This window comes from Blennius ocellaris (assembly GCF_963422515.1).
Source record: "Blennius ocellaris genome assembly, chromosome: 15".
NCBI classification, from domain to species: Eukaryota; Metazoa; Chordata; class Actinopteri; order Blenniiformes; family Blenniidae; genus Blennius; species Blennius ocellaris.
Genome location: NC_137664.1, coordinates 7,175,496 through 7,195,936, shown reverse-complemented (window position 1 = coordinate 7,195,936; position 20,441 = coordinate 7,175,496). Strand labels below are relative to the sequence as shown.

At 39.6% G+C, this 20,441-nt stretch overlaps 1 protein-coding gene across 3 annotated transcripts in view; it reads right to left on the bottom strand.

Moving 5' to 3' along the window:
• Nucleotides 1-13,454, bottom strand: part of eng (endoglin) — a 45,345-nt gene extending 31,891 nt beyond the window's left edge. For all 3 annotated transcript variants that reach the window (XR_013936958.1, XM_080510531.1, XM_080510532.1), the window contains exons 1-2: nt 13,364-13,454; nt 12,123-12,298 (exon numbers count right to left, since the gene is read on the bottom strand). Coding sequence is in view for 2 of the 3 variants with exons in the window: in XM_080510531.1 (XP_080366657.1) it covers nt 12,123-12,180 (58 nt within the window). In the remaining variant the exon portion in view is untranslated. The remainder of the gene's footprint in view (nt 1-12,122; nt 12,299-13,363) is intronic.
• Between the last annotated feature and the right edge of the window lie 6,987 nt (nt 13,455-20,441).

Sequence of the window (20,441 nt, the reverse complement as noted above, 5' to 3'; positions counted from 1 at the left end):
TTTATTCCAGATTGATCTGATTTGCTGAAGTTTGGTTTTTCAAGATATTCTGCTGCATACATAAATGGCATGGAAATGTAGTTATATTCAGTTCCCAGAGAGGTATTTATTTATTTATTTATTTTGTCAGTAAATGTGTGTAGCCCTGTTTGCACAACTTTGAGCAGCTATAAAAATGCAGAGGACCGACAGCCGATGGCAAGCCTTTGAATTTAAAATGTCCATCACACCTCGACTAAATGTTGATTCAGCTTCAATGGAGTGAATACTTTCGGCCAAATAACTTGCCAGATTTTCAGCCACCCCGGGATGGCCGAGCCAGCAGGTTTGATTTCATGCCCTGTCTTTCATGCCCATCTTCATTGTGAGTCACCTCCGAAAAGACCATCAGCTGCTTGCCTGGAGTTTGGATGCAAAAGACTTGCAGCTGAATGGAATAGTAGCATTTCAAGAGAGAGAGAGAGAGAGAGAGAGAGAGAGAGGAAGAGAGAGGGAGAGAAAAGAAAATGAAGGGGAAACCCTGACAGCAAACAACGTCAAGACCAACTGTCTCCCAGGGTCCCTTGGGGGAGAGTAAACTGTTTGTGTCCAGGGTCGGGCGACAGAGTCATGATGGGGAAGGGGGAGGGCGGGTCAGCAGTCCTATCAGCTTAGTCAGAGAGGGAAAGGAGAGCTTCAAGGCTCGCTCAAGTTTTTCTCCAGGCTCCACACACACACACACACACACACACACACACACACACACACACACACACACACACACACACACACACACACACACACACACACACACACACACACACACACACACACACACACACACACACACACACACACACACACACACACACACATACATACACCTATTGTCCCGGCGTTTCCGCAGCTGTAGATTGAGGTCTGACCATCCACAGGAAGGTAAACAAGCTCTTATCAGTGCTCTGCAGGGGCCAGCACTGTCCCCTGGCCTCTCACCCCTACATGCTACACATTACACACTCAATGCAACACACAGGCTTCCTGACCATCTCACCTCCCTCTACGAAGTCCTGAAATTCTACCCCCACCCCCACCCCAAAAAATTTGCTGATTACTCTTGTCAGTTTAATAGCTTCAGACTGTAGTGTGCGTATGTGTGAGAGACTGTGTGCCAAGTCCTGCTTCCAGCCTTTGCTGGAAAGGAACTGAGGATGTGATAGCGGGACTGGAGACAGCCTGTCTTCACACTCGCTCTGTTTACACCTCTGGGAGCCATTCGTCTGTTGTCTCATCGTTGTCGGAAGTCGGCTGAACAACAAGTCCAACAGTGGCACTGTTCTCCTAACCACTTTACGCAGTCATCCCACATCCTTTGCCTCAGATAATTTGATCATATGGATTGCGGTTCTTCATAGACGTGAAAAATAAATCATAATTTATATGTTGATGTGCAGATATTCTCTCAGGTAATCTATTATACTCCAGGCTCCATCAGTTAATGGGAACCGTGTGTCGTTTCTAGACATACCCGGTAAGATCCTCCTGCATTATACGAAAAAAAAAACTCACAGAGAAGCACAATTAATCATCGGAGTGGTAATTGGTGAATAGACAGACTAATTTCGCAAGTTTCAGACTAAATGCTTGCAACCGAAGCAGGCTGAAGCGTTAAGAGATTCATTGCACAGTGGCTGCTCCCAATCATCCGAGATTGATGTTGCTTTGCAAAACATATGCTTCATGTGGAACTAAGAGAGATTAGACTGTTTTTCTCGACTGATTCTTGCCAGTAAATATTAATGCTTCTCAATATGAAGGGGACATAGTAATACTAAAAACCCTGTTTTGGTTTGTACATTTTGAAGTGAGTGAAGTCAAAAGCCCAATGGTCCGCGACCTGAAAGGGTCAACAGACTACCAGTAACTGAATAGGATTGTTGAGGTATTCACTCACTGTTTATATATATATATATATATATATATATATATATATATATATATATATATATATATAAAGTTACAAACACTGGGCAACAACTCTATATTATTTTGCTGTGAAGTTTGTTGAAGTGAAGGAAAAAAAATGAAACAAATTCTGCACTCGGCTCATCTGAGGAACACAAATGGTATTTTTTCTCTTTATTTCCCTGAAGGTAGATTTAAGTGGTCACAAAAAAATGTTTCTGAATCATTTTATAGGGAAATATGTGAGACAGCTTCAAGTTTATGTTTTCATTTTCACTGTTTAACTAATGAAAGTGTCTGAACCGGGGAGATGTCTTTGACGGAAGCAACTTTATTTCCTACAGCATCTGTGAGGGGATTATTAAGTACCCCAAGTTTGACTGTTGGATTTGTTGTAGTAACAGTACCTCAGCAGATTAAAATAATCTGTCACATGTCTCAAGGCTTTTCATTTAAGTCACGTGTTCGCCTCTCTGAGTTATCGCAAATATACAAGCAAATGAGAAATCCAGAGTCCAAATCCATAGAGGATTCTCTCATCACATCAAGCGTACACACAGACTGAAAACGCACAGTCCGCAGACATCGAAGGGAGATTTCAGCTTTTTAAGTCCCGATTGACTAATGTGGCACCTGAATCTACAGGAAAACTACCCAACCAGCACTTGAATCAAGAGGCTCTGCCATGATATGACACTCAACAACACATAGTGCCAAATTAAAAATTAGTGCCTGCATATTCATTAAGATGGAATGTTCTGTTTAAGAAAATATCAAATGCCATTTTCTACAGCTACATCTCTCTCTTTTTTTAATCAAATAATAGTCATGATTACAGAGATTGTGTTTGTTGGAATTTCATTCAGGCCAGCGTGTTACGCATTATTTTAAACCCTTTTAGCAAAGAACATTTTGTTCAGATTGTAGATATTCTACAATAGATAATTATTTGTCAAAGCCACAAATGAATAAAGTTTGTCTTAAATGAGAACATGTTGAAAAATGTTTTCTTCGCCAGAACCACCCACAACCTTCTTTAATTCTACTCTAACTTTGCACATTTTTCTGTAAATCAGAGTAAACCAGAATCAGGAAAACCATTGGTCTCTTATTGACCAATGGTTTTCCCAACATATTCCGTCTTAATGTACATGTATATATTTCCTGCATTTGTGTGGACCCCAGACTTGACCCGGGGAGACAGAATTTCAGCCGAGAATACATAATGCGACACCTTATCTCCGCAGACAGCAGACCATGTCGACATCGGCACAACTGGCCGCCATGCTGACGAGGCGTTTATCTCACCCACTACTAATGAGCCATTCAGTGCTCATGGCGCTGCATAATGAAAAGCAATGGGGCCAGAGGGCGCAAGACCTTAAATGGTAGGTGGTACAACTTAAAAAGCCTTATTTTACTGCTTCGAGCAGTCTTAAAGCATTTCAACAAATTGATGCACCAACAGTGCAACGTGGTTGGTAAAAACCGGCAGGTACTCGAGGCTCGATGCCTGGGCCAAGGACACATCGACACATGGGCTGAGGATCAGAGCTGCTGAAAGCATTCTTTATTGTTACTTCATTTAAAAAAAAAAAACTAAATCATAAAAAGTACTGGTTGTGAAATGTACAAATGAATTAATAATTAATATACAGTGTGTTCTTGATGATGATGGTGGTGGAGGAGGGGGTAGAGGTCATGAGCACATATGGATGCACACATGCACACACAGATCATAGCTACTGTTGGCCAGCCGAATCATGAGCAATGGTGCAGCTAATACCTCAGCCGGTACAGTAGTTTTGAGTCGGACTAGAAATGCTTCTAATCAGACTGAACTTTCTAAAGAAATAGAAAGGGAAAGAGGAAGTCTTCACGATCACTCTGAAAAATTCATCAACTTCTGCAACTTCAGTATGACTGTTAGCGTTAGTTGCTTCACTGTGACTGTCATTCATCAACAGTGGGTGAAACAAGGGAATTTTAAGTAATGGAAGGAGTCGGAAATCCAGATTTTTGGGTTTAAAAAAAAAGACAAATGGAAAATCAACTTAAGTACAAATACTTTGTAACTAATCACCTCTGCTGTGATCGAACCTCCAAACATTAAAATGGCCACATGTCGTACAACCTGATCTCCCTTGCCTTTTACATTTAGAAAACGATGAGTTACAAGAGTAACTTTTAATTACTACAACGAAAGGTCAATATCTTGAAATTCTATTATAAAACATGATCTTATGGATGCTCTCAATGCACATTGTGATTAGACTATGGAATGCAGCTGAAGCAAGATGTTATGTTATGTAGCACTGAGATAAATGCCATGGCACAGTATAAGGCACATTGTTTTGCTTTGCAGATTCTTCGTCCCAAACAGCTTCTTTATACGTTTGTTTACTCCAAGAGGACATTGTTCAGCTTCTCAAGGACAGTTTAACCGCAAAGCAAAATGAAAAAAAGAACAGAACTCCACAAGGAATGAACTTACGGGATTATTGTTGAGATTGAAAACATGATCCCACAACACTATTCGTAGGTCGTGGTGCATGCAGCAACTACCCTGCTAATCAGTCAAGTGTTGGTGAAACTCATGTGGGAACAAAACAGAAAGGAGGGACGTAACACGAGTGCACCCCCCCCCCCCCCCCCCCCACACACACACACACTTCTGTCTGCATTCAAACAGAGGAAAAGCGAGGCAGTCAGAAATGGATTGTTATTTGGGAGGGGCATAACAGAGAAGGAGATTGAAATCGGTCTGAGGCAGCGACAAGTGGTCGCGTCTCTCTGCCACCCAGTCTGACTGCAGGCCAAGCTGGCTCACTACAGTAAAACAGGGGAAGTGGACTGTTTTGACTCTCAAAGCCATTTTTAACATGATGTTTTGTTTTCCGCTTTTCTGAGAAACCTCAGTCATATCTTTGTGCATTTATCAACTGACAAATTCCTCTTTTCTTTTTTGAGTTAGTTTTTTGGCCTAATAACTCACAGTGTTGCCATTTCCAACTTGTGATTTCACTCCACATCTTCCTGTCTTTATCTCTGTCTTGTCCCTTTTCCTATCTTAGTGTTTTTTTAATCCCTTATTTACCTTCCCTCTTCCAAATCTTTCTTCTGAGCGACTTATCTGCTCTTTGACAGTCACATCAATTTGACCCCCCCACTCCCTCGCCGTCTCCATGAATCAGCCTTTATGAATTTTGCTATCTCTGTTTGTCTGTCTGTCTCCCTCAATTTTTCCACTCTTGAAGATCCATTTTCAAACAACACTCCTTTCCTTCTCCAGCAGTTCACTAATCACTTTTGTACTTTTTTTTCCAGTCCATGGAGGGAGACTCTGAGGTGGGCTGGGGGGGGGGGGTACAGCGGGAGGTCTGGCAGTTACCGTCATGATGCCCAACTCCCACTGGGAAAGCTGCTGCAGCAGGGGGCATATTCAACACCGTTTCCCTGCCAGGAAATGCCAGCCACAGAGTGGATAAAAATCGCTAAATACAAAGACTTCAGTCAGACGCAAAGATAATTGTTCATGTGTCCAACTGCCACAGTTAACTAAAGTGGTGACTGTTATTGTGCTCAGTCTGGAAATAATAATTCGAAAATAATTCTTCTAAGGAGGTGGCATTCAACTGCTCCCATGTACCAAACCCCTAGTAAGACACGATCTGAAGAAAACTGAACGGAATATGTGCTATAGTTTCAATGCTGTGTTGTCTCATTGGTGGGTTTTGACGTTTGAATGCAATAAGCTCCCATAACTAATAATGAAGAGAGTAGAATGGTCATTCTATGATGGCCTGTGAAGCGAGTTACATAACGTCCTCTGCGTCCCAAGGAGCTTGGTCAAGTGTGGGAAAATAACTGATGACATCAGTTTGGCCTCGGAGACCACAGATTACAACAAAAAGTCTGCACCGCAAGCTACACCGAGTGTGGCGGGTGGTTGTGTTTACATTGAAGGAAATGTGGGCATGTATTTTGGAGCCTTAACAATTCCACCGAACAATTCCTTGCTGTTTATGTTAAGCTTGTCTTTTTAATGATAAATCCCAACTTTATAAACAAACAATACAAAATCCCAGCAGAGACACGTTGAGAAATATATAAAGCCCATCCTGTATGAGACGCCAAAGAGTAAAAGATCCATTTTTCCTTAAAGTATTAAATCAACACAACTGAAAAAGCTACATAATCGCAGTGCAGTATGACTGAAAGCACGGCATCGAAAATAATTAGGGTTTTCAATTGATTGGAAAGAAAATTGTGAATTGCATGCAAAACCGATGATTTATCTCAATTACCATATAAAGTCACCAATTTAACGCACATAATTTGTGTTCATTCTCAATCATTTCATTTTAAGTAGAATAATACAATGGTACTCAATTTCACACAAAAAAAATATAAGTGTTGTGTAAATAAAGAACCAGTCTGTTATGAAAAATAAAACAACTAACCAAAATAACTTAGGAAGAGGCTTTCAAAATAAATCAATACATTCAATTTACAGTTCAAAAATGACATGAAGTTGATGTATGGTCGCTATTGTATACATTTGAACCTTTAACAACGATCCAACCAGCAGCTTAGGCTCAAAAGTCTTTGGATTATTGCTGTCCGGGTTAGTTTGAATAGATTCTACCTCGTCCTCTGGACTTTAATCAGAAGACGCAAGAAAGAAGACGGGCATCTTCACACCACTGCAGACGCCACAAGTCATCAATGAAGTGAGCCGTGACGACGCCGGCAGAAGTCCAGTCGTCACAAAGTATTGTGCCGTCTCCTGCAATCCCATTTTCACTGGCCTCTCTTTGTTGTACAATAAATTATTGCTTTCCTGGTGAGCAAATGATAAGACGAGTCCCCCAGCAGCCACCTGAATCACCGTCCTTTGGTCCAGCGTCCTCAACACTGTTAATAGGACAGCAATTTTTCACTGTCCAGCTGGCAGTGACCTCAACCACTTTGTTGTTTGTTTGTCTGAACAGTGGCCCATCTCTCGTAAAAAGGGAGCCCCCCCCCCGCCGTATCTGTCAAACCCTCACGGTGTTTTGCTTTCAGATGATCCGTTGACAGTAAATTCCTTTTGTGAGTTCATAAAGCACATCTATAACTTTATTCTTTTCCAAAGAAGCTAGCGACTTAAAGCACAACTGTCCATTTAATAGTGTACCCTCGTCCTAATTGTTTCAGTCTGCAGCAGCAGCAGCAACAGAAACCAGGAATGTAGGAGGAGGTGGACCATTACATCAAATTAACCATTCCCAAGAAGAATATATACCACCCTCAGACTTCAAACCGCATCGAGGGCACCAACTCTCACGTCACACGTGCTTTTTCTCAATCTAAGTACCAATTTTGGGTTGAATGCCAACTTTCTCTCAGAAGCTTTTCATGCTCATTTGATGTCTTTGATTTGGATTATCTCATAACCCATCACAGTCTGCCACTGCCAAGAATGTTCCCAAACAGTTTATTTTATTATTTCAATTCATCACCGTTAGATTTAAATTCAGTTTAAAAAAATTGGTTTTCGTAAAGAAATAATGGGATAAGGCAACAACACCACCCCAATTCCAAGATTCCTTCACCTGGCTGTTCAACATTAATGACAGTAAAGATCCACAAAGAGGAAAAGGCTCAGGAAGAAAACAGATATATTTAACATACAACCTTATTTCTATTCATCCCAATTGAGTCAATTAACACATTTCAGGTTCATCAATAAACATATATCTAAGGGGCGCACAATGAATAAGTACAGTTTTACAATTCTGTTAAAAATCACATCATTTTGAATGTCTTCACATGGAAGACATTTACAGAAAGACAATAGTTCTCACATATTAAAATCACATTTGTATCTTTTTTTTTTTTTTTCTTTTTAATTCCCTGAAGGATCTTCACAAGGTGATAGTGTACGAGCACTTTGTGGGCTACACCTGACATAAGCATTTCATTTAAAGTACATGACACATAATTCCTTCACTTTTCTTTTTTCTCATTTTTCTTTGCCAATCTAGGTTTTGTTATTGTGCTTTAAGTTATTATTCTATATGGTTTGGTTTTTGGGAAAAATCCACATTAAAAATATACATAGGCTGTCACCAGACCGCAAATAAAGGTTTTTGTTTTGTTCTTTTAATAGTGAACACAGAAAAATCAACTTGACAAAAAGAAAGACAAGCGCCTTTCTGTTTGATCTTGGCACGCACGAATAACCCCCCCGGTCCAAATGACAGAAGGGATTCGGACAAATTGTGGCTCCACAGGTGTGTAGAGATAAACCTGCAGGTCCGACCACGTAAGGCTTTCCAAACAAACAGCAACAGTTTTAACACAATTAACCTCACAGGGAGGCAGCGTGCTGAAACTAAGACCAGTGTGATGCTGTCTGTTTTATTGGAGCCTGACAGAAGCCCGTCCGGAGAATAAGGATGAGCTGCAAACAAGAAAGAGAGGCCTGACTGATCCCGGCACAAAGAGAATTTTAACAATCATGGTGTAAGGTGAAAGCAAGAATACTTCTGGGCTTAAACAACAGTAGGGGAGCAGGGGGCCGATTTAAAGAAAATCCAGGTCTGATAAAAACAAGTCATATTTATCTTTTTTTTTTTGGTCAAATCTCAAGGTAGATTAAAAGCTATGCCTGGATCTTTTTGCCTGTAGCTTAAAAGAACAGTGAAAGTCCTAAGAGCCAAAGATATGTCGACTGGGCTTAAAAAGATAACCAGTTTCATTCTGACACTGATGAGCACATCCCACAGAGTATGTTCTAAATTGTACTGGATTAGTTAGATAATGTAATCCTAATAAATACAAAAAAAAAAGGAACTGCTGCAATACAAATATTTTCATCTTCTGATATAAGAACAGCACAACAGCGCATTGATAAGCAGTGATGGATCAGATTATATATTATACACGGTTATGTTAGTTCTCACAGTGTTGGCCAAGTGTAAAACACTCTGAAAAGACTATTCCTGATTGATCCAATAATAATCCTGCCTTATAATCAATGGAAACAGACCAAATGAGAATCAAACTTAAACCATCTTTCAATTCAGTTCACGTAGGTTACATTATTTTGTCCTCATTCTCATCAATCTGGTATAGAAACCACATGTAAATGGCCCAAATTTCTCAAGCCATACCTACGCTTCACAACTTCTGGATTCTTTAAAAAAAATAGAATAAATACAATTTTAATTAAAAATGCATCTATTCAGACTGGTACAACCCACTCAATCTGCTTCTTGAGGTCAGTTGTAGTCATGTTGCTGATTTTAACCCTTTCCGTTTTTATTTTATCTAGATTTAATTGTTCTGAATTAGTGTTTCTATTTACTGAAATAGGGGTTGTGTGGTAGGGGAGTGGTTAGCCCTCACAGTAAGCTTTCTGTGTGGGTTTTCGCCAGGTAGGCTTGTGTCCTCCCACTGTCCTAAAACACACAGTCGAGGTTAATTTGTGGCCTGAGGTGGGAATGAGGGTGTGCGTGGTTGTCCGCCTCTCTGTGTTTGTATATGATGCAATTGTAACCTGTCCAGGGTGTATCGTGCCTGCGCCCATGCATAGATGCACCACACCATCTTCTCTTTCTAGCCCGATGTGTTTTGATTGTGATTATGAAGCATTTTGTGACTATATTACCAAAATTGCTGTATCAAATCAATAACCAGACTATTTCTTTTAGCGCCACTTACATTTCAGTACCACAGAACCAAACATCCAAGTAAAATATTAAATAAAATTAACTGGGGTACTTGTGAAGGCTGTGTACCCTTGATACTATATGTATATTATGTATGCAACAGATCTGGAAATACAGCAAATCTCTCTGTGGGGGTTTAAGTGTGACGCTATTGATTGCGGTACATTCAAGCATGCAATAAACATCACAGGCTGATTGCATAAGTCTGTTATCTGGAAGCTGACAGGGGTCAAAGCTATAACAAGCTTAAATAAAGCTGAAGTAAGACTGGGCTCAAGCACAAAACACAATATGCCATTGCTCGCAGTTGGCCAAGAGTGTCCTGGGATTTGTGGCAGGCTGCGGGCTATTTTCGATTTACTTTTGCTTTTTTCTCTGTTTACTTCTTTTGAGTAACTTTCACATCAAGTCTGCTCCCACAGTGACTTGCAGCTGGCTCGGATTTCATTAAACAAACAGACCTCGAGTCACACAGCGGATGTGCCGGAGATGCATTTTGTCACATCACCATATTCAGCATCAGTCTGGAAATGTGCAAATTTGATTTCATGTGGAGAGTTACTGCTGGCTGTAGTGTGTCACACCTCACGGCTGTCGGCAGATTTGTTCAGCGGAGAAACAACACTAAGCCCAGGGGACAACCTGGGAGAAAATGATGAATTAAAGTGACAATACTGGCCTCCCTCCAAAAAAAATAAATAAAAAAAGACAAATAAACAATCTGTGAGATGGTGAAAACCATACATGCCATACTACCATTTTGAATAATCCTTCAAACATGGAGCGCAGAGGGTCAGACTAGCCTGCTGTCTGAGAACAGTGACACAGCTCCCGGTGGGTCTTCCAACTGCTGGAGCAGTTGCCAAAATAAGAAAAAGGAGAAGAAAATCCTTGGAGCCTCATCGGAGAAAGAAAAAAAAAAAAAAAAGATCATATCAAGAGCAGAGCTATGCGTCACGGCAGCAATTAAGGCTGAGCTAAACAGCTTCTTCCAGACTCCACAAGCAGACAGCGAGACCGAGTTCCTGCTGTGGGAGCTTCATAAGGTCAACTCTCCACAGGTCTCCCAATGGGCCCAGAAATACTCTGATATCCCCGCTGCCAGCACGCCTGCTGAAAGGGTGTTTAGCACTTCTGGCAATACTGTGATTTGTCGTACAGTAGGTCACAATTAAAGCCTGTACCGGCAAAACTTTTCAGTTCTTCTTTTGGCTCATAATTTTAACAGTGATGTTTTCCTGCAAGAGACATTTAGCCTCATTTAAAAAAAAATGCCACGCTCTCTGTTTTTGAGTGATTTGTTTAAAGCCCTGCATTATGAAAAGAGGTTATTTTGCAAGCTACACGTTTGTACGCTATTGAAAAATAAAAGTAAAGCAGGGCCGATATGGATTTTCTTTCTTTCTGACATTTCATTTTAAAACAGTCTTAAATACAAGGAGGGTGTACCGTGCTTTCTCTTGTGACATTTCGAGTAAAAATGTTACTTTATGTTCCCCCTTGGCTATTAAACAAGCATATAATGGAAAGCGTATGTAGTGTATATATTATAAAATATAGGCCTGATAGTGATTAATATGTCAGTCAATCTATTGTTGAGAAAAGTTCAAATTAAAAAAAGAACATTTTTCAGCAAAGTTGCATTGATTGAAACCCATGGAGTCATCTCAATTGCCATTTTGCTGCAGGGTAGTATGACACAAACACCCTGCAGTAGCTTTGCAGAGCACTGGCAAGAGTGTGAGGCTGTATTATGGCCTGTGGGGAGAGAGAGAGAGAGAGAGTTTCTGATTCCTTCACCACCTTGTAGGGATTACAGGCTTGAATTTGATATGGGTGACCACATGCAGCCAATAGAGCGAGGGTTAGAGGGCACAACAAAAGAGGAACACATACAATTCATAAGCATCCACCTCTATCTTTATTTATTTTTTGGTCTATTTGAACCATCTTTAAAAGACGTTTTTCTATCTCTAACACCTGAAGAAGTACTTTCCCGGGGTGAGTTGAGGATTCAATACTCTTGATTTCTTTTGAACTCGTGTTGGGTTTTGAACAATTCAACTGAAATATTGTGGACATAATCTTTGACCTGCAGTGAGGGGAAAGTATCACCACACACTTCACAACAAATGTTTTCCACATAAGCTCTGTTCTGTCCGTCGGCTGTAAAATCACGATTTACCGTGAAAGCAAAACCCACCAGAGCAAATGATTGTCCTTTATGTGTGGAGAACAACACTGACGTCAAAACACAGGAAAAGATAGGATTAATATCTGTCTTTGAACTTTTTTTTTGGGGGGGGGGACACAAATTTGCCCCAGAGGCTCAAAATCTAAATCCACTGGCCTGTGCTCAGTTGTATATTGAACAGTTCAGTAAATACAAGTTTCAGCTCTAAAAAAAAAACAAAAACAAACTTAAACCCAGAAAGCAAAAAATTCAACTGGGAGACTTACCAGAGGCTGCAGCAGTGATGCAAAGAAGCAGGGAACATCGCGTCACAAAACGCTCCATCTCTGTTACGTCTTAACTTTTCAGGTGTAGACAAAAGCTGGATCTCAGTCTCTGGGGCTGGTGAGGACAACTCGGTCAGCGGTGGAAGTGTCCTTGTCTGGCAGCTGAGCGGCAGTGACTGTAGAGGTGTGAAGAGCAGACAATCCCAGTCTTACAAGGCTGAAAGGTCAGAGGAAGAAAAGAAAAAAAAAAAAAGAAAAAAAAAAAGGAGACAGGAAGGGGACAGTGAAGAGACGGGATGGCTGATAGGGATCTGACGGATAGTCAATCTCTGGTGTGTCAGTCTCAAAGTCAGCTGGCAGCATTAGAACAAGTATTGTCTTCATATCCAACACTGTGTCATAACAAGGATGCTTATGAACGTCGTGGACTGACTTGTGAAATACTGCATCATTATTAAATAAACACTACCAAGTCAAAGATCTGCAAAAACCTTTTCAGCTCTAATTGTGAGAGAGATTACATTTCTGAATTCCCCCCACATAGGATGGCAGGAATTTCCTCATGAGACAATCCCCTCAATGCATGTTGTCTTCCTGGCGCACAATGAGGGTCTGAACCCAGGGGTTATCTGCTGGTCACTGTACTTCTGGTCGGCCGTTTCAGGAAGCGCCTCGGCATCGCTTGCTTTAAATAATATCACAATGTCGAGATCTGATAAGGGGGAGACTGCGCTTGTTATAGGATTCATATAGAGGGAGAGGAAGAGCCTGAGTAAACTGTTTATGCAACTCCAAAGGGAAGCAAAAAAAACCCTCATTATTTCCCTGCACAGACACTTTGTTTTAAAACTGGCAGCTCCTACAAAAAGTGCATTTTTAGGGTTAAAATGTAAGCTTTGTTGACGAAACTCTTATTTCTACTTCAATAATGAAAGAGTAATAAACTATTAATGTTTAAAAAAGTGGCAGGTAAAGTACGTTTTTTAATCCATAATTATTTTTTTTTATAGGCGTCTACTTTTTGATAGTTTCGAAGCATTTTTCCAATAGTTGTTTGACCTTAATCATTTTTAAAGCAAACATATACCAGACTGGGGAAATAATTGGCTGCTGCCCTCTAGGCTGTCAGAGAAATAAAACAGACCACACATCCCCGAGATTTGAAAGAGAGCGAGAGAGAAAGAAAGAGAGAGAGAGAGAGAGAGATAAGTGAAAATAAAGTTTAGAAAAACGATACTTACTTTTTAAACGGGTGTCTTTCTTGATTGAAGCAGGCTTTATAATCCACGGGCGAGGATGTTGTGGTTGTATTCAGCAATGTGGCGATGTCAGGACTTTCTAAACTTTTGTGCTGCCTGGGCGGCGCACAGTTTTTCCTGCACCCCTCCCACAGGAGACGCTCTTTTTTTTTTCCCCTTCTCGAATAAGTGAGTCCATACAATGTCAAAAAGAAGTAAATCTCCTCACAGTTTTAAGAGTTTGTTTTGAAGAAGAATCGATCCAAACACCCTTTAAATGTGCTTTAAAATGTGCTATATTTAGTTCGTCAGTATTTATTTTTCTTTATGTCTTTGAACGCATCTTTACAGACAGTTTGGACCTGAAGGACGTGGGTTCGAATCCCACTCTGGGCATGATATTAATATCAAGCTTTACTTCTTGAAAGTTTTGTTGTACGTGTTGTCAGACAAATATATAAAAAGTAGGAGTATCAGACGTTTTATTAAGCATTTTTCTGAAAATAAAAATTAATAACACAAACACGTTTTATAGTTCAGGGGCAAAGGGACAAATCTTGAAATTAGTTTTCCTCTGTTCCAGAGAAGCTTTTTTTTTTCAGTGTCATTACAATGATTTCATGTAAATCATACACACCTATTCACAGGTAAATGTAATTATTGTATTTGATGGTCTATGCTTTCAAAATGATGAATAGTACGATCATATTAGCAAGTCCATTTTAGTGAAAATAATGTACCAGGTGCTTCTCTGTATGTACACAATTTTTCAACTAATGGCTTCCCAACACAGTGCATCAAATTTTATAGACGCAAAAAAAAATCTAATGAAATGGCGTGACCTCACATCTGTCAGCAATAATGATGCAAAACAGCAAAAATCTGCAGCGTCAAAGTCCCAATGGACAGTTTGTTTTCTGTTGCAGTGGACAGCAGAACAATAAATCACATGTTAGGATGGCATTCACAATAATATATCATGAGCTATCATAGGATGGAAACCGTGTTACATGGACAATCACTATGGTTTATTTGAGTGGTAGATTGCAGTTAAAATCATTTAATTCATCAATAAGATGTATTTCTTCTTCATGATGCAGGTAAATCAAGTCTGTCTTGATGGAAGGTCAAACCAGCCAGGAAGTAATAAACTAATGATTATTTAAGAGGATTTTCTTTTTCTTATTTTGTATTTCAAGCTACGCTCGAATCAGATTATTGTCAAAAAAGAAAAGGCCCATTGCGGTTTACAGAAGCATGTTTACAAGACTGTCACATAGAAAGAGTTGCAAAGAGTATCACAGCATATTTTCTGTGCTGAAGCGACTCACAGGAGTCATCAACTCATCAAATCAAGTCTCCACGCAAAGTGTATTGGCAGGACAGAGCAGCCGAAGGAAAAGAAAAAACAAGACACATATTTCAACGATCCTACTCCAACAAGAGCACTTACAATAATTACAAAAGAGCAGCAACAAAGCAGATAAAAATGAACTGTATGTATTACAAATTATTTCTTGTGTGAACAAAAAGAAATACAAGAAGCTATTTTACAGTAATTTCTATTTTCAATGTTTTGTTAGGACTGTTTAACAACTTTCTTTCAAAAAAAAATGAATATAATGTTATTGTTGTTATTGTTATGTTTTAGAATTACTGGATATCATCTGAGTCACTACATGAGTTCAAGTTTGTGTTCAGTGTCTTCTCGGCTTTTTCATGAATTAAAATTTTCTGACCAAATGACCCGAGGTGACATTTGCGTGGATCAGTTTATGTCTGCGACTCGGTTAATCGCTCGAGGCGGCCTGATTTCTGTTTTACAATGAATACATGAATGAATAATGACATAAATACCACAAGTATAGCAGAGGGAGGAAGACCACAAAGCCCTCAAGATTTATTTGACCTACCTTTAGGCAGAATAAGTTGTTTAACAATTTATTGGACAATTTTTACCTCAGTTCCTTACATATTATTCTCAAAATATTACCAGGTTAATGGCAGTCACAGATGAAATAATTATTATTGTATTATTATTATTATTGCTACTTAAGCATCAGTTTCAGAAGCTTTCTTCACCCAGTGAAGTTTTTTCCCTTTTACATTTTGTGAAGAACTTATGATGCAAAGTGTAGTATACAACTATTTTTCAATTTTTTTCCGACTTAAAGGACACATTTTCATTATTGTTTCGTCATGATGAAATATAATTGTAAAGTAAGCTCTTGTATAAGTCTAACACAAAAGACAGCAGATTATTAATTAAAAGCCAAGAACTAGTAAAAGCTCAGACATGCTTTTTATTGACCCAGATCACCCTTAAACATAAAGCTACTGTGCATGTCTTGGCAATAATGTCTTACAAAAATGGACTGTGGTATATAACTTATACTGCTCAAACAAATCTTGCATTTTGTGGAATAAGTGTGATAAAATGTATTTCATTTTCTATAATTAGCATAAGCTGATTAATTTGAATCCAAATTTAAAAAGTCACAAACAAACAAACACTACACTATGTTTGCTATGGGTTAAATCAAGTTTAATTATGAATTCAACTCAGGCACTTTTGGAAATTTAAATTAAAAAGGTTATCAACAGAAATATGAGGAAATTACACTGTAACTTCATTTTAGTTATATTGCCAGTTAATCTCTGTGTTGCTGCAGTTGAAAACAACCACTAAGACTCAGTAAACACCTAAATTCCTTAAAACATGCACTAAATAAGTGGAAAAACACCTGTGCTGCAAGATGAAAGATGAAAATGGTGAAAGAGGACCACATCACACTTATTTGAGTTGTTTCTTTACCTGCTGGAACATGTCACACCTGCAGGGGAAATGGCAAAGTTGCAGGGGGAAAAAAACATTGTTTTTCTGGTGCTCTCTCCTGATCCTGTCGCTGAACTGGTTTGAGTTGGAGGTTCATCAGGTAATGAAGCTCACCTGGACCTGCTTAAAGGCTCGTCCACATCCTACTGCTGTATGAGACCACTGATGTACTTTACCATCCAATATGTATGTCGGTTATATTGTTTTGGTCCATTATTGAATAATACAGAATTTCTGCGATGTAAAAATGATTAAAATCATCCTTATTTCAGAATTCATGCTATATCAAGTTAATTTCTTTCTCAATTTGTATCAAACGTTATAGAGTCCAAACCTCCAATAATTCTGTATGTTATTTGTAAAAAAACAAAAAAAACAACAACAAAACAAACAAACAAAAAACATTATGATAAGTATCACACTACGGGTCATGGGTGATCACATTTTTCAAACAGTGTCAACAGGTTATAAGTAGTGGGAAAACAAAGTACAAAATGACAAAAGTATTTGTGTGTTATTTGAAGCACCAGCAATCATCAATTAAAAAAAAAAAAAAAATCTTACAAAACAGACCCACACTGCATACTTCTCAATATATAACACAATCTTTTAATGATCATGTGAAGAATTGAGGACGTTGCCAATTATGGTAACTTGCCTAGATAAAGGGTTAAAAAGGCACCAAACCAAACTGCATTCTTTCTTTAGCTCAGCTTCAGACATGCCGGTGGTCCTATTCAGTCTTCACCTCAACACATTTCAGCCAGGGCGAGCCCGAACTCCAGTACTTATAGGTGTGGAGCATTTATGAGCATCACTCGTTCCACTTAGGAGAAGAAGTTCTGAATCCGACCGGCAGAAAATAGGACTTAAATAACGTAATAACTTTCACTTTGATGAAAAAAGGTCAAAAATAGGAACTACAACTTTAAAAGATATGGAAATGTATCCAAATGCAGACATAGAGATGGATTTTGAATGAATCTTTACATTACTACATTTCCTTTATTTCCTTGTTAATAAATGTTTAGATGTGTATTTTCTCATATGGTCCCCCTTTTTGCCACATACTCTGACATACTGCCGACGACATGCCACACTTCAGGAGCAGTGAAGCTCGTTGATATTCTGTGTGTTGACTCTATACACTTGACATCATCCTTTCAGGCAGCGCGAACAAAGAAATGCACATGGGACACGGCACTAAGTGGAGACAATTTTATGCCACTTGCTTTCTCCGAGCCTTAAATGCCTGCAATCCTCTGGTAGTTTGGATGGCTTGCTTTTAGCGGCTGTTGAATATGCGCAAGTTGGCATTCACCTCAGGTACTCGATCACATCTGAGGCTGGCCAAAGGACACTTTTACAGTAGCAGTCTGCTTCAATGGCAGTCCTTTTTATTGGAGCCTGCCCCCCCCCCCCCCCCCCCCCCCCCTTGGCCCCTCCACCCCCGCCCATGAGCAGTATTTCAATAACAGGAAACAATCGGCCATCGTCTTTCATCACAGAGAGACGTTGGTTCCCGCACGGTGCCACTGGGTCTCTGTGGTGCCAGCCAGCCAGCAGACCAGTCTATAGTCCAGCAGACAGAGAGAGAGAATAAAGAGGATGTGCCGGTTTACTCGTTTCCTTATCGTCATCTAAGGGGTGTGTGGGGGGGGTGGTCTGACTCATGGCCTTGCACTGGTAATATCCCCGACTGATACAAGATGAACATAAGGGCTTATCAGCATTACAAAGTCATTTAATGTACATCTACTTTTCCCCAAGGTTGCTAATCGACGGGACCCTCATTATGGGAAAGTCCATTTTTGCAAAATCATATCTCATTTTTAAATGTAATTTGCAATTTTTGCTTGGAGTGCAACTTGGCTTCAGTGAATTGAGTGTTCCTGGTTAATTGTAGCCTCAAAGTCGCGAAGTAACTTTCCACCGTAGTCGAAGAAAAAGGGTTGTTTTCTCAGCGGGTTGTTTGAGGCCATGAATGTCTCGAGACGGTGAAAGTCCAGGCTATATTAAGCCTGTCTGCTTTTTCCTTGAAACCACAATTGTGATGGTTAATTTCCCACTTTTCCTACTCAAGTGCAGTTCGCCATCCGGCACATTCGAAGGTGTTTTAGAATATGAAATGTTCTGCTGTGTTTTCTTCTGACTCAGTCATCCCAGGTGAAGAGAAATTCCCACATGTAGAATAAAAGTGAAATGAATCTGGGTTACGCTGCAGTATCAACAACCCTTTCAGTGCCTGATTTTCCTTTGAGGGTCCTAAAAGCCTTTATGATGCTTGATTCTGATTGGTCTACCTTCAGAGTTTCTTGCAGGGGAATTGTCCTTTCTGTTAGTACAAAGGAAAATACCAAAGGAGATTTCTCCATCCGTTTCTCCATTCATGAATGCACATCAACAGCGACGGGCACCAGTTGAAATCAAATGCATTCTGAGTTGGAGAAGACTTGAATAAACCCAAGTTATTTCAAGATGTTTTTCAATGTACATAACCAAATACAGTTGTATAAAACCATTGTGGGGTCACCTCATCTCACTTTGTAGAAATACTTTCTTTGATTAATTAGGAATTTACTCACACAGCTAATTTATTAGTTGGTCTATCACTTTTCAGGGAACGTAGAAATAACCTCATTTAGAACTCATTTAATAGCTTTCCTATTAACTCTCCGTGTCAATAATTAACCATTAAAGCACGGATAAAGCAGGTATAGAGGAAGGATTGTTCTGCAGACTAGAAAATGTGCTGCATTCACTGCTCTGTCACAAAATCTTTTTTTTTTTTTTTCAAATCTAGCACCCCTGAGATTACATTTTCCAGCCAAATACACCGGCGTTGAGAGAGTTGCCTTAAAAGATCAAAATCTGCTCCTCTGGGTAATCCCTTGAAGTATTCTCCAGGCTTAATTCACGATGTGTTAACGGGAGTTTTCTGTGGATACATAGATGAACCTACAAACACACACACACACACACACACACACACACACACACACACACACACACACACACACACACACACACACACACACACACACACACACACACACACACACACACACACACACACACACACACACACACACAGAGGCCTCTTGTGTGCAGACATGCACCTCATTCCGCCTTTCTCTGTCGTACGTGATGATTTCCACAGCCGCCCTCCTTTGTTTCGTGCTTTTATTAAGTGAGAGCAGCATTCCAAGCATTCAGGCAGTATTCTCGATGACTTTATGAAAGCGCTGGCAGATTCCTTCGACTGACTTTCCAATGGACACATCCTGTGTGCACCTTCAGAAGCCGTTTTCCTCTTCCTCATCCTTCCAGGGCACATGCTCATGATCAGAGCTCCCCTCAGAGACTAGTCCGGATACCTGCTGCAGTGTTTGCTCAGCCGGCTGAATACATGTGCGTTTGTTGGACGGAGGAAGGTGAGAGGTAAAGGAAGACCACTTGGTCATGTCGGCCTCAAAGGAAAAATTTGTGATTACAGGAGTGAACTGTGCAGTTTGTCCAGTATCCTGTTGTGTCTACATGCTTCAGGACCTTGTCTGAATAACAAGTGTGGTTTTTTTTTTTTGTCACACTTTTAATACTTGAAAACATTTATTCAGCACTCAAAAACATCCAGTCTGTGAGATCGATGTCATAGATCATAAGCCTGCAGCAGTGGATTGCATTCATTTTCAATGAAAAATAAAAGGTTTTTCACTCGTTTTTATCTGCATCCCCGGGAATCAACACAAAACAATAATTGGATTGGTACTTTATACCAGCAGTTGGGGGTGGGGTCCCTTCCCTATTAAAACAGATTATTTGAGGGTGAACCTTTTAATTGTGTTGTTAAAACACATTTTCTAAACTGAATTTGTACTGAGTGTAAGAGAGACATATTAAAATGAAAATATAAGGTTTGGTATAAGACAAGCCCCAGTCTTGTTGTTTTTGTGCTAATCTAAAGAAGTGAGATAATTTCTCAGATTAATTCTGAGGTATCTTTTTTTGGGGAAAAAAAATTATATACTGCTGTTAGCTTTGTATTACACAAGATTTTTGAATAGCCACCTTAAATAATCTCATTTTACCTTATCTGCTATCTGCATATATTGTTATATCTTCCGTCGCCAATTTGATCCGAAATCATTTGTTTAAAAAATGGCCAACACTTAAAGCATCTTCTCACTACTAACAGTAAAACTTCAACAATACACCTACTGTATGTACATATTCTCAAGACACGTC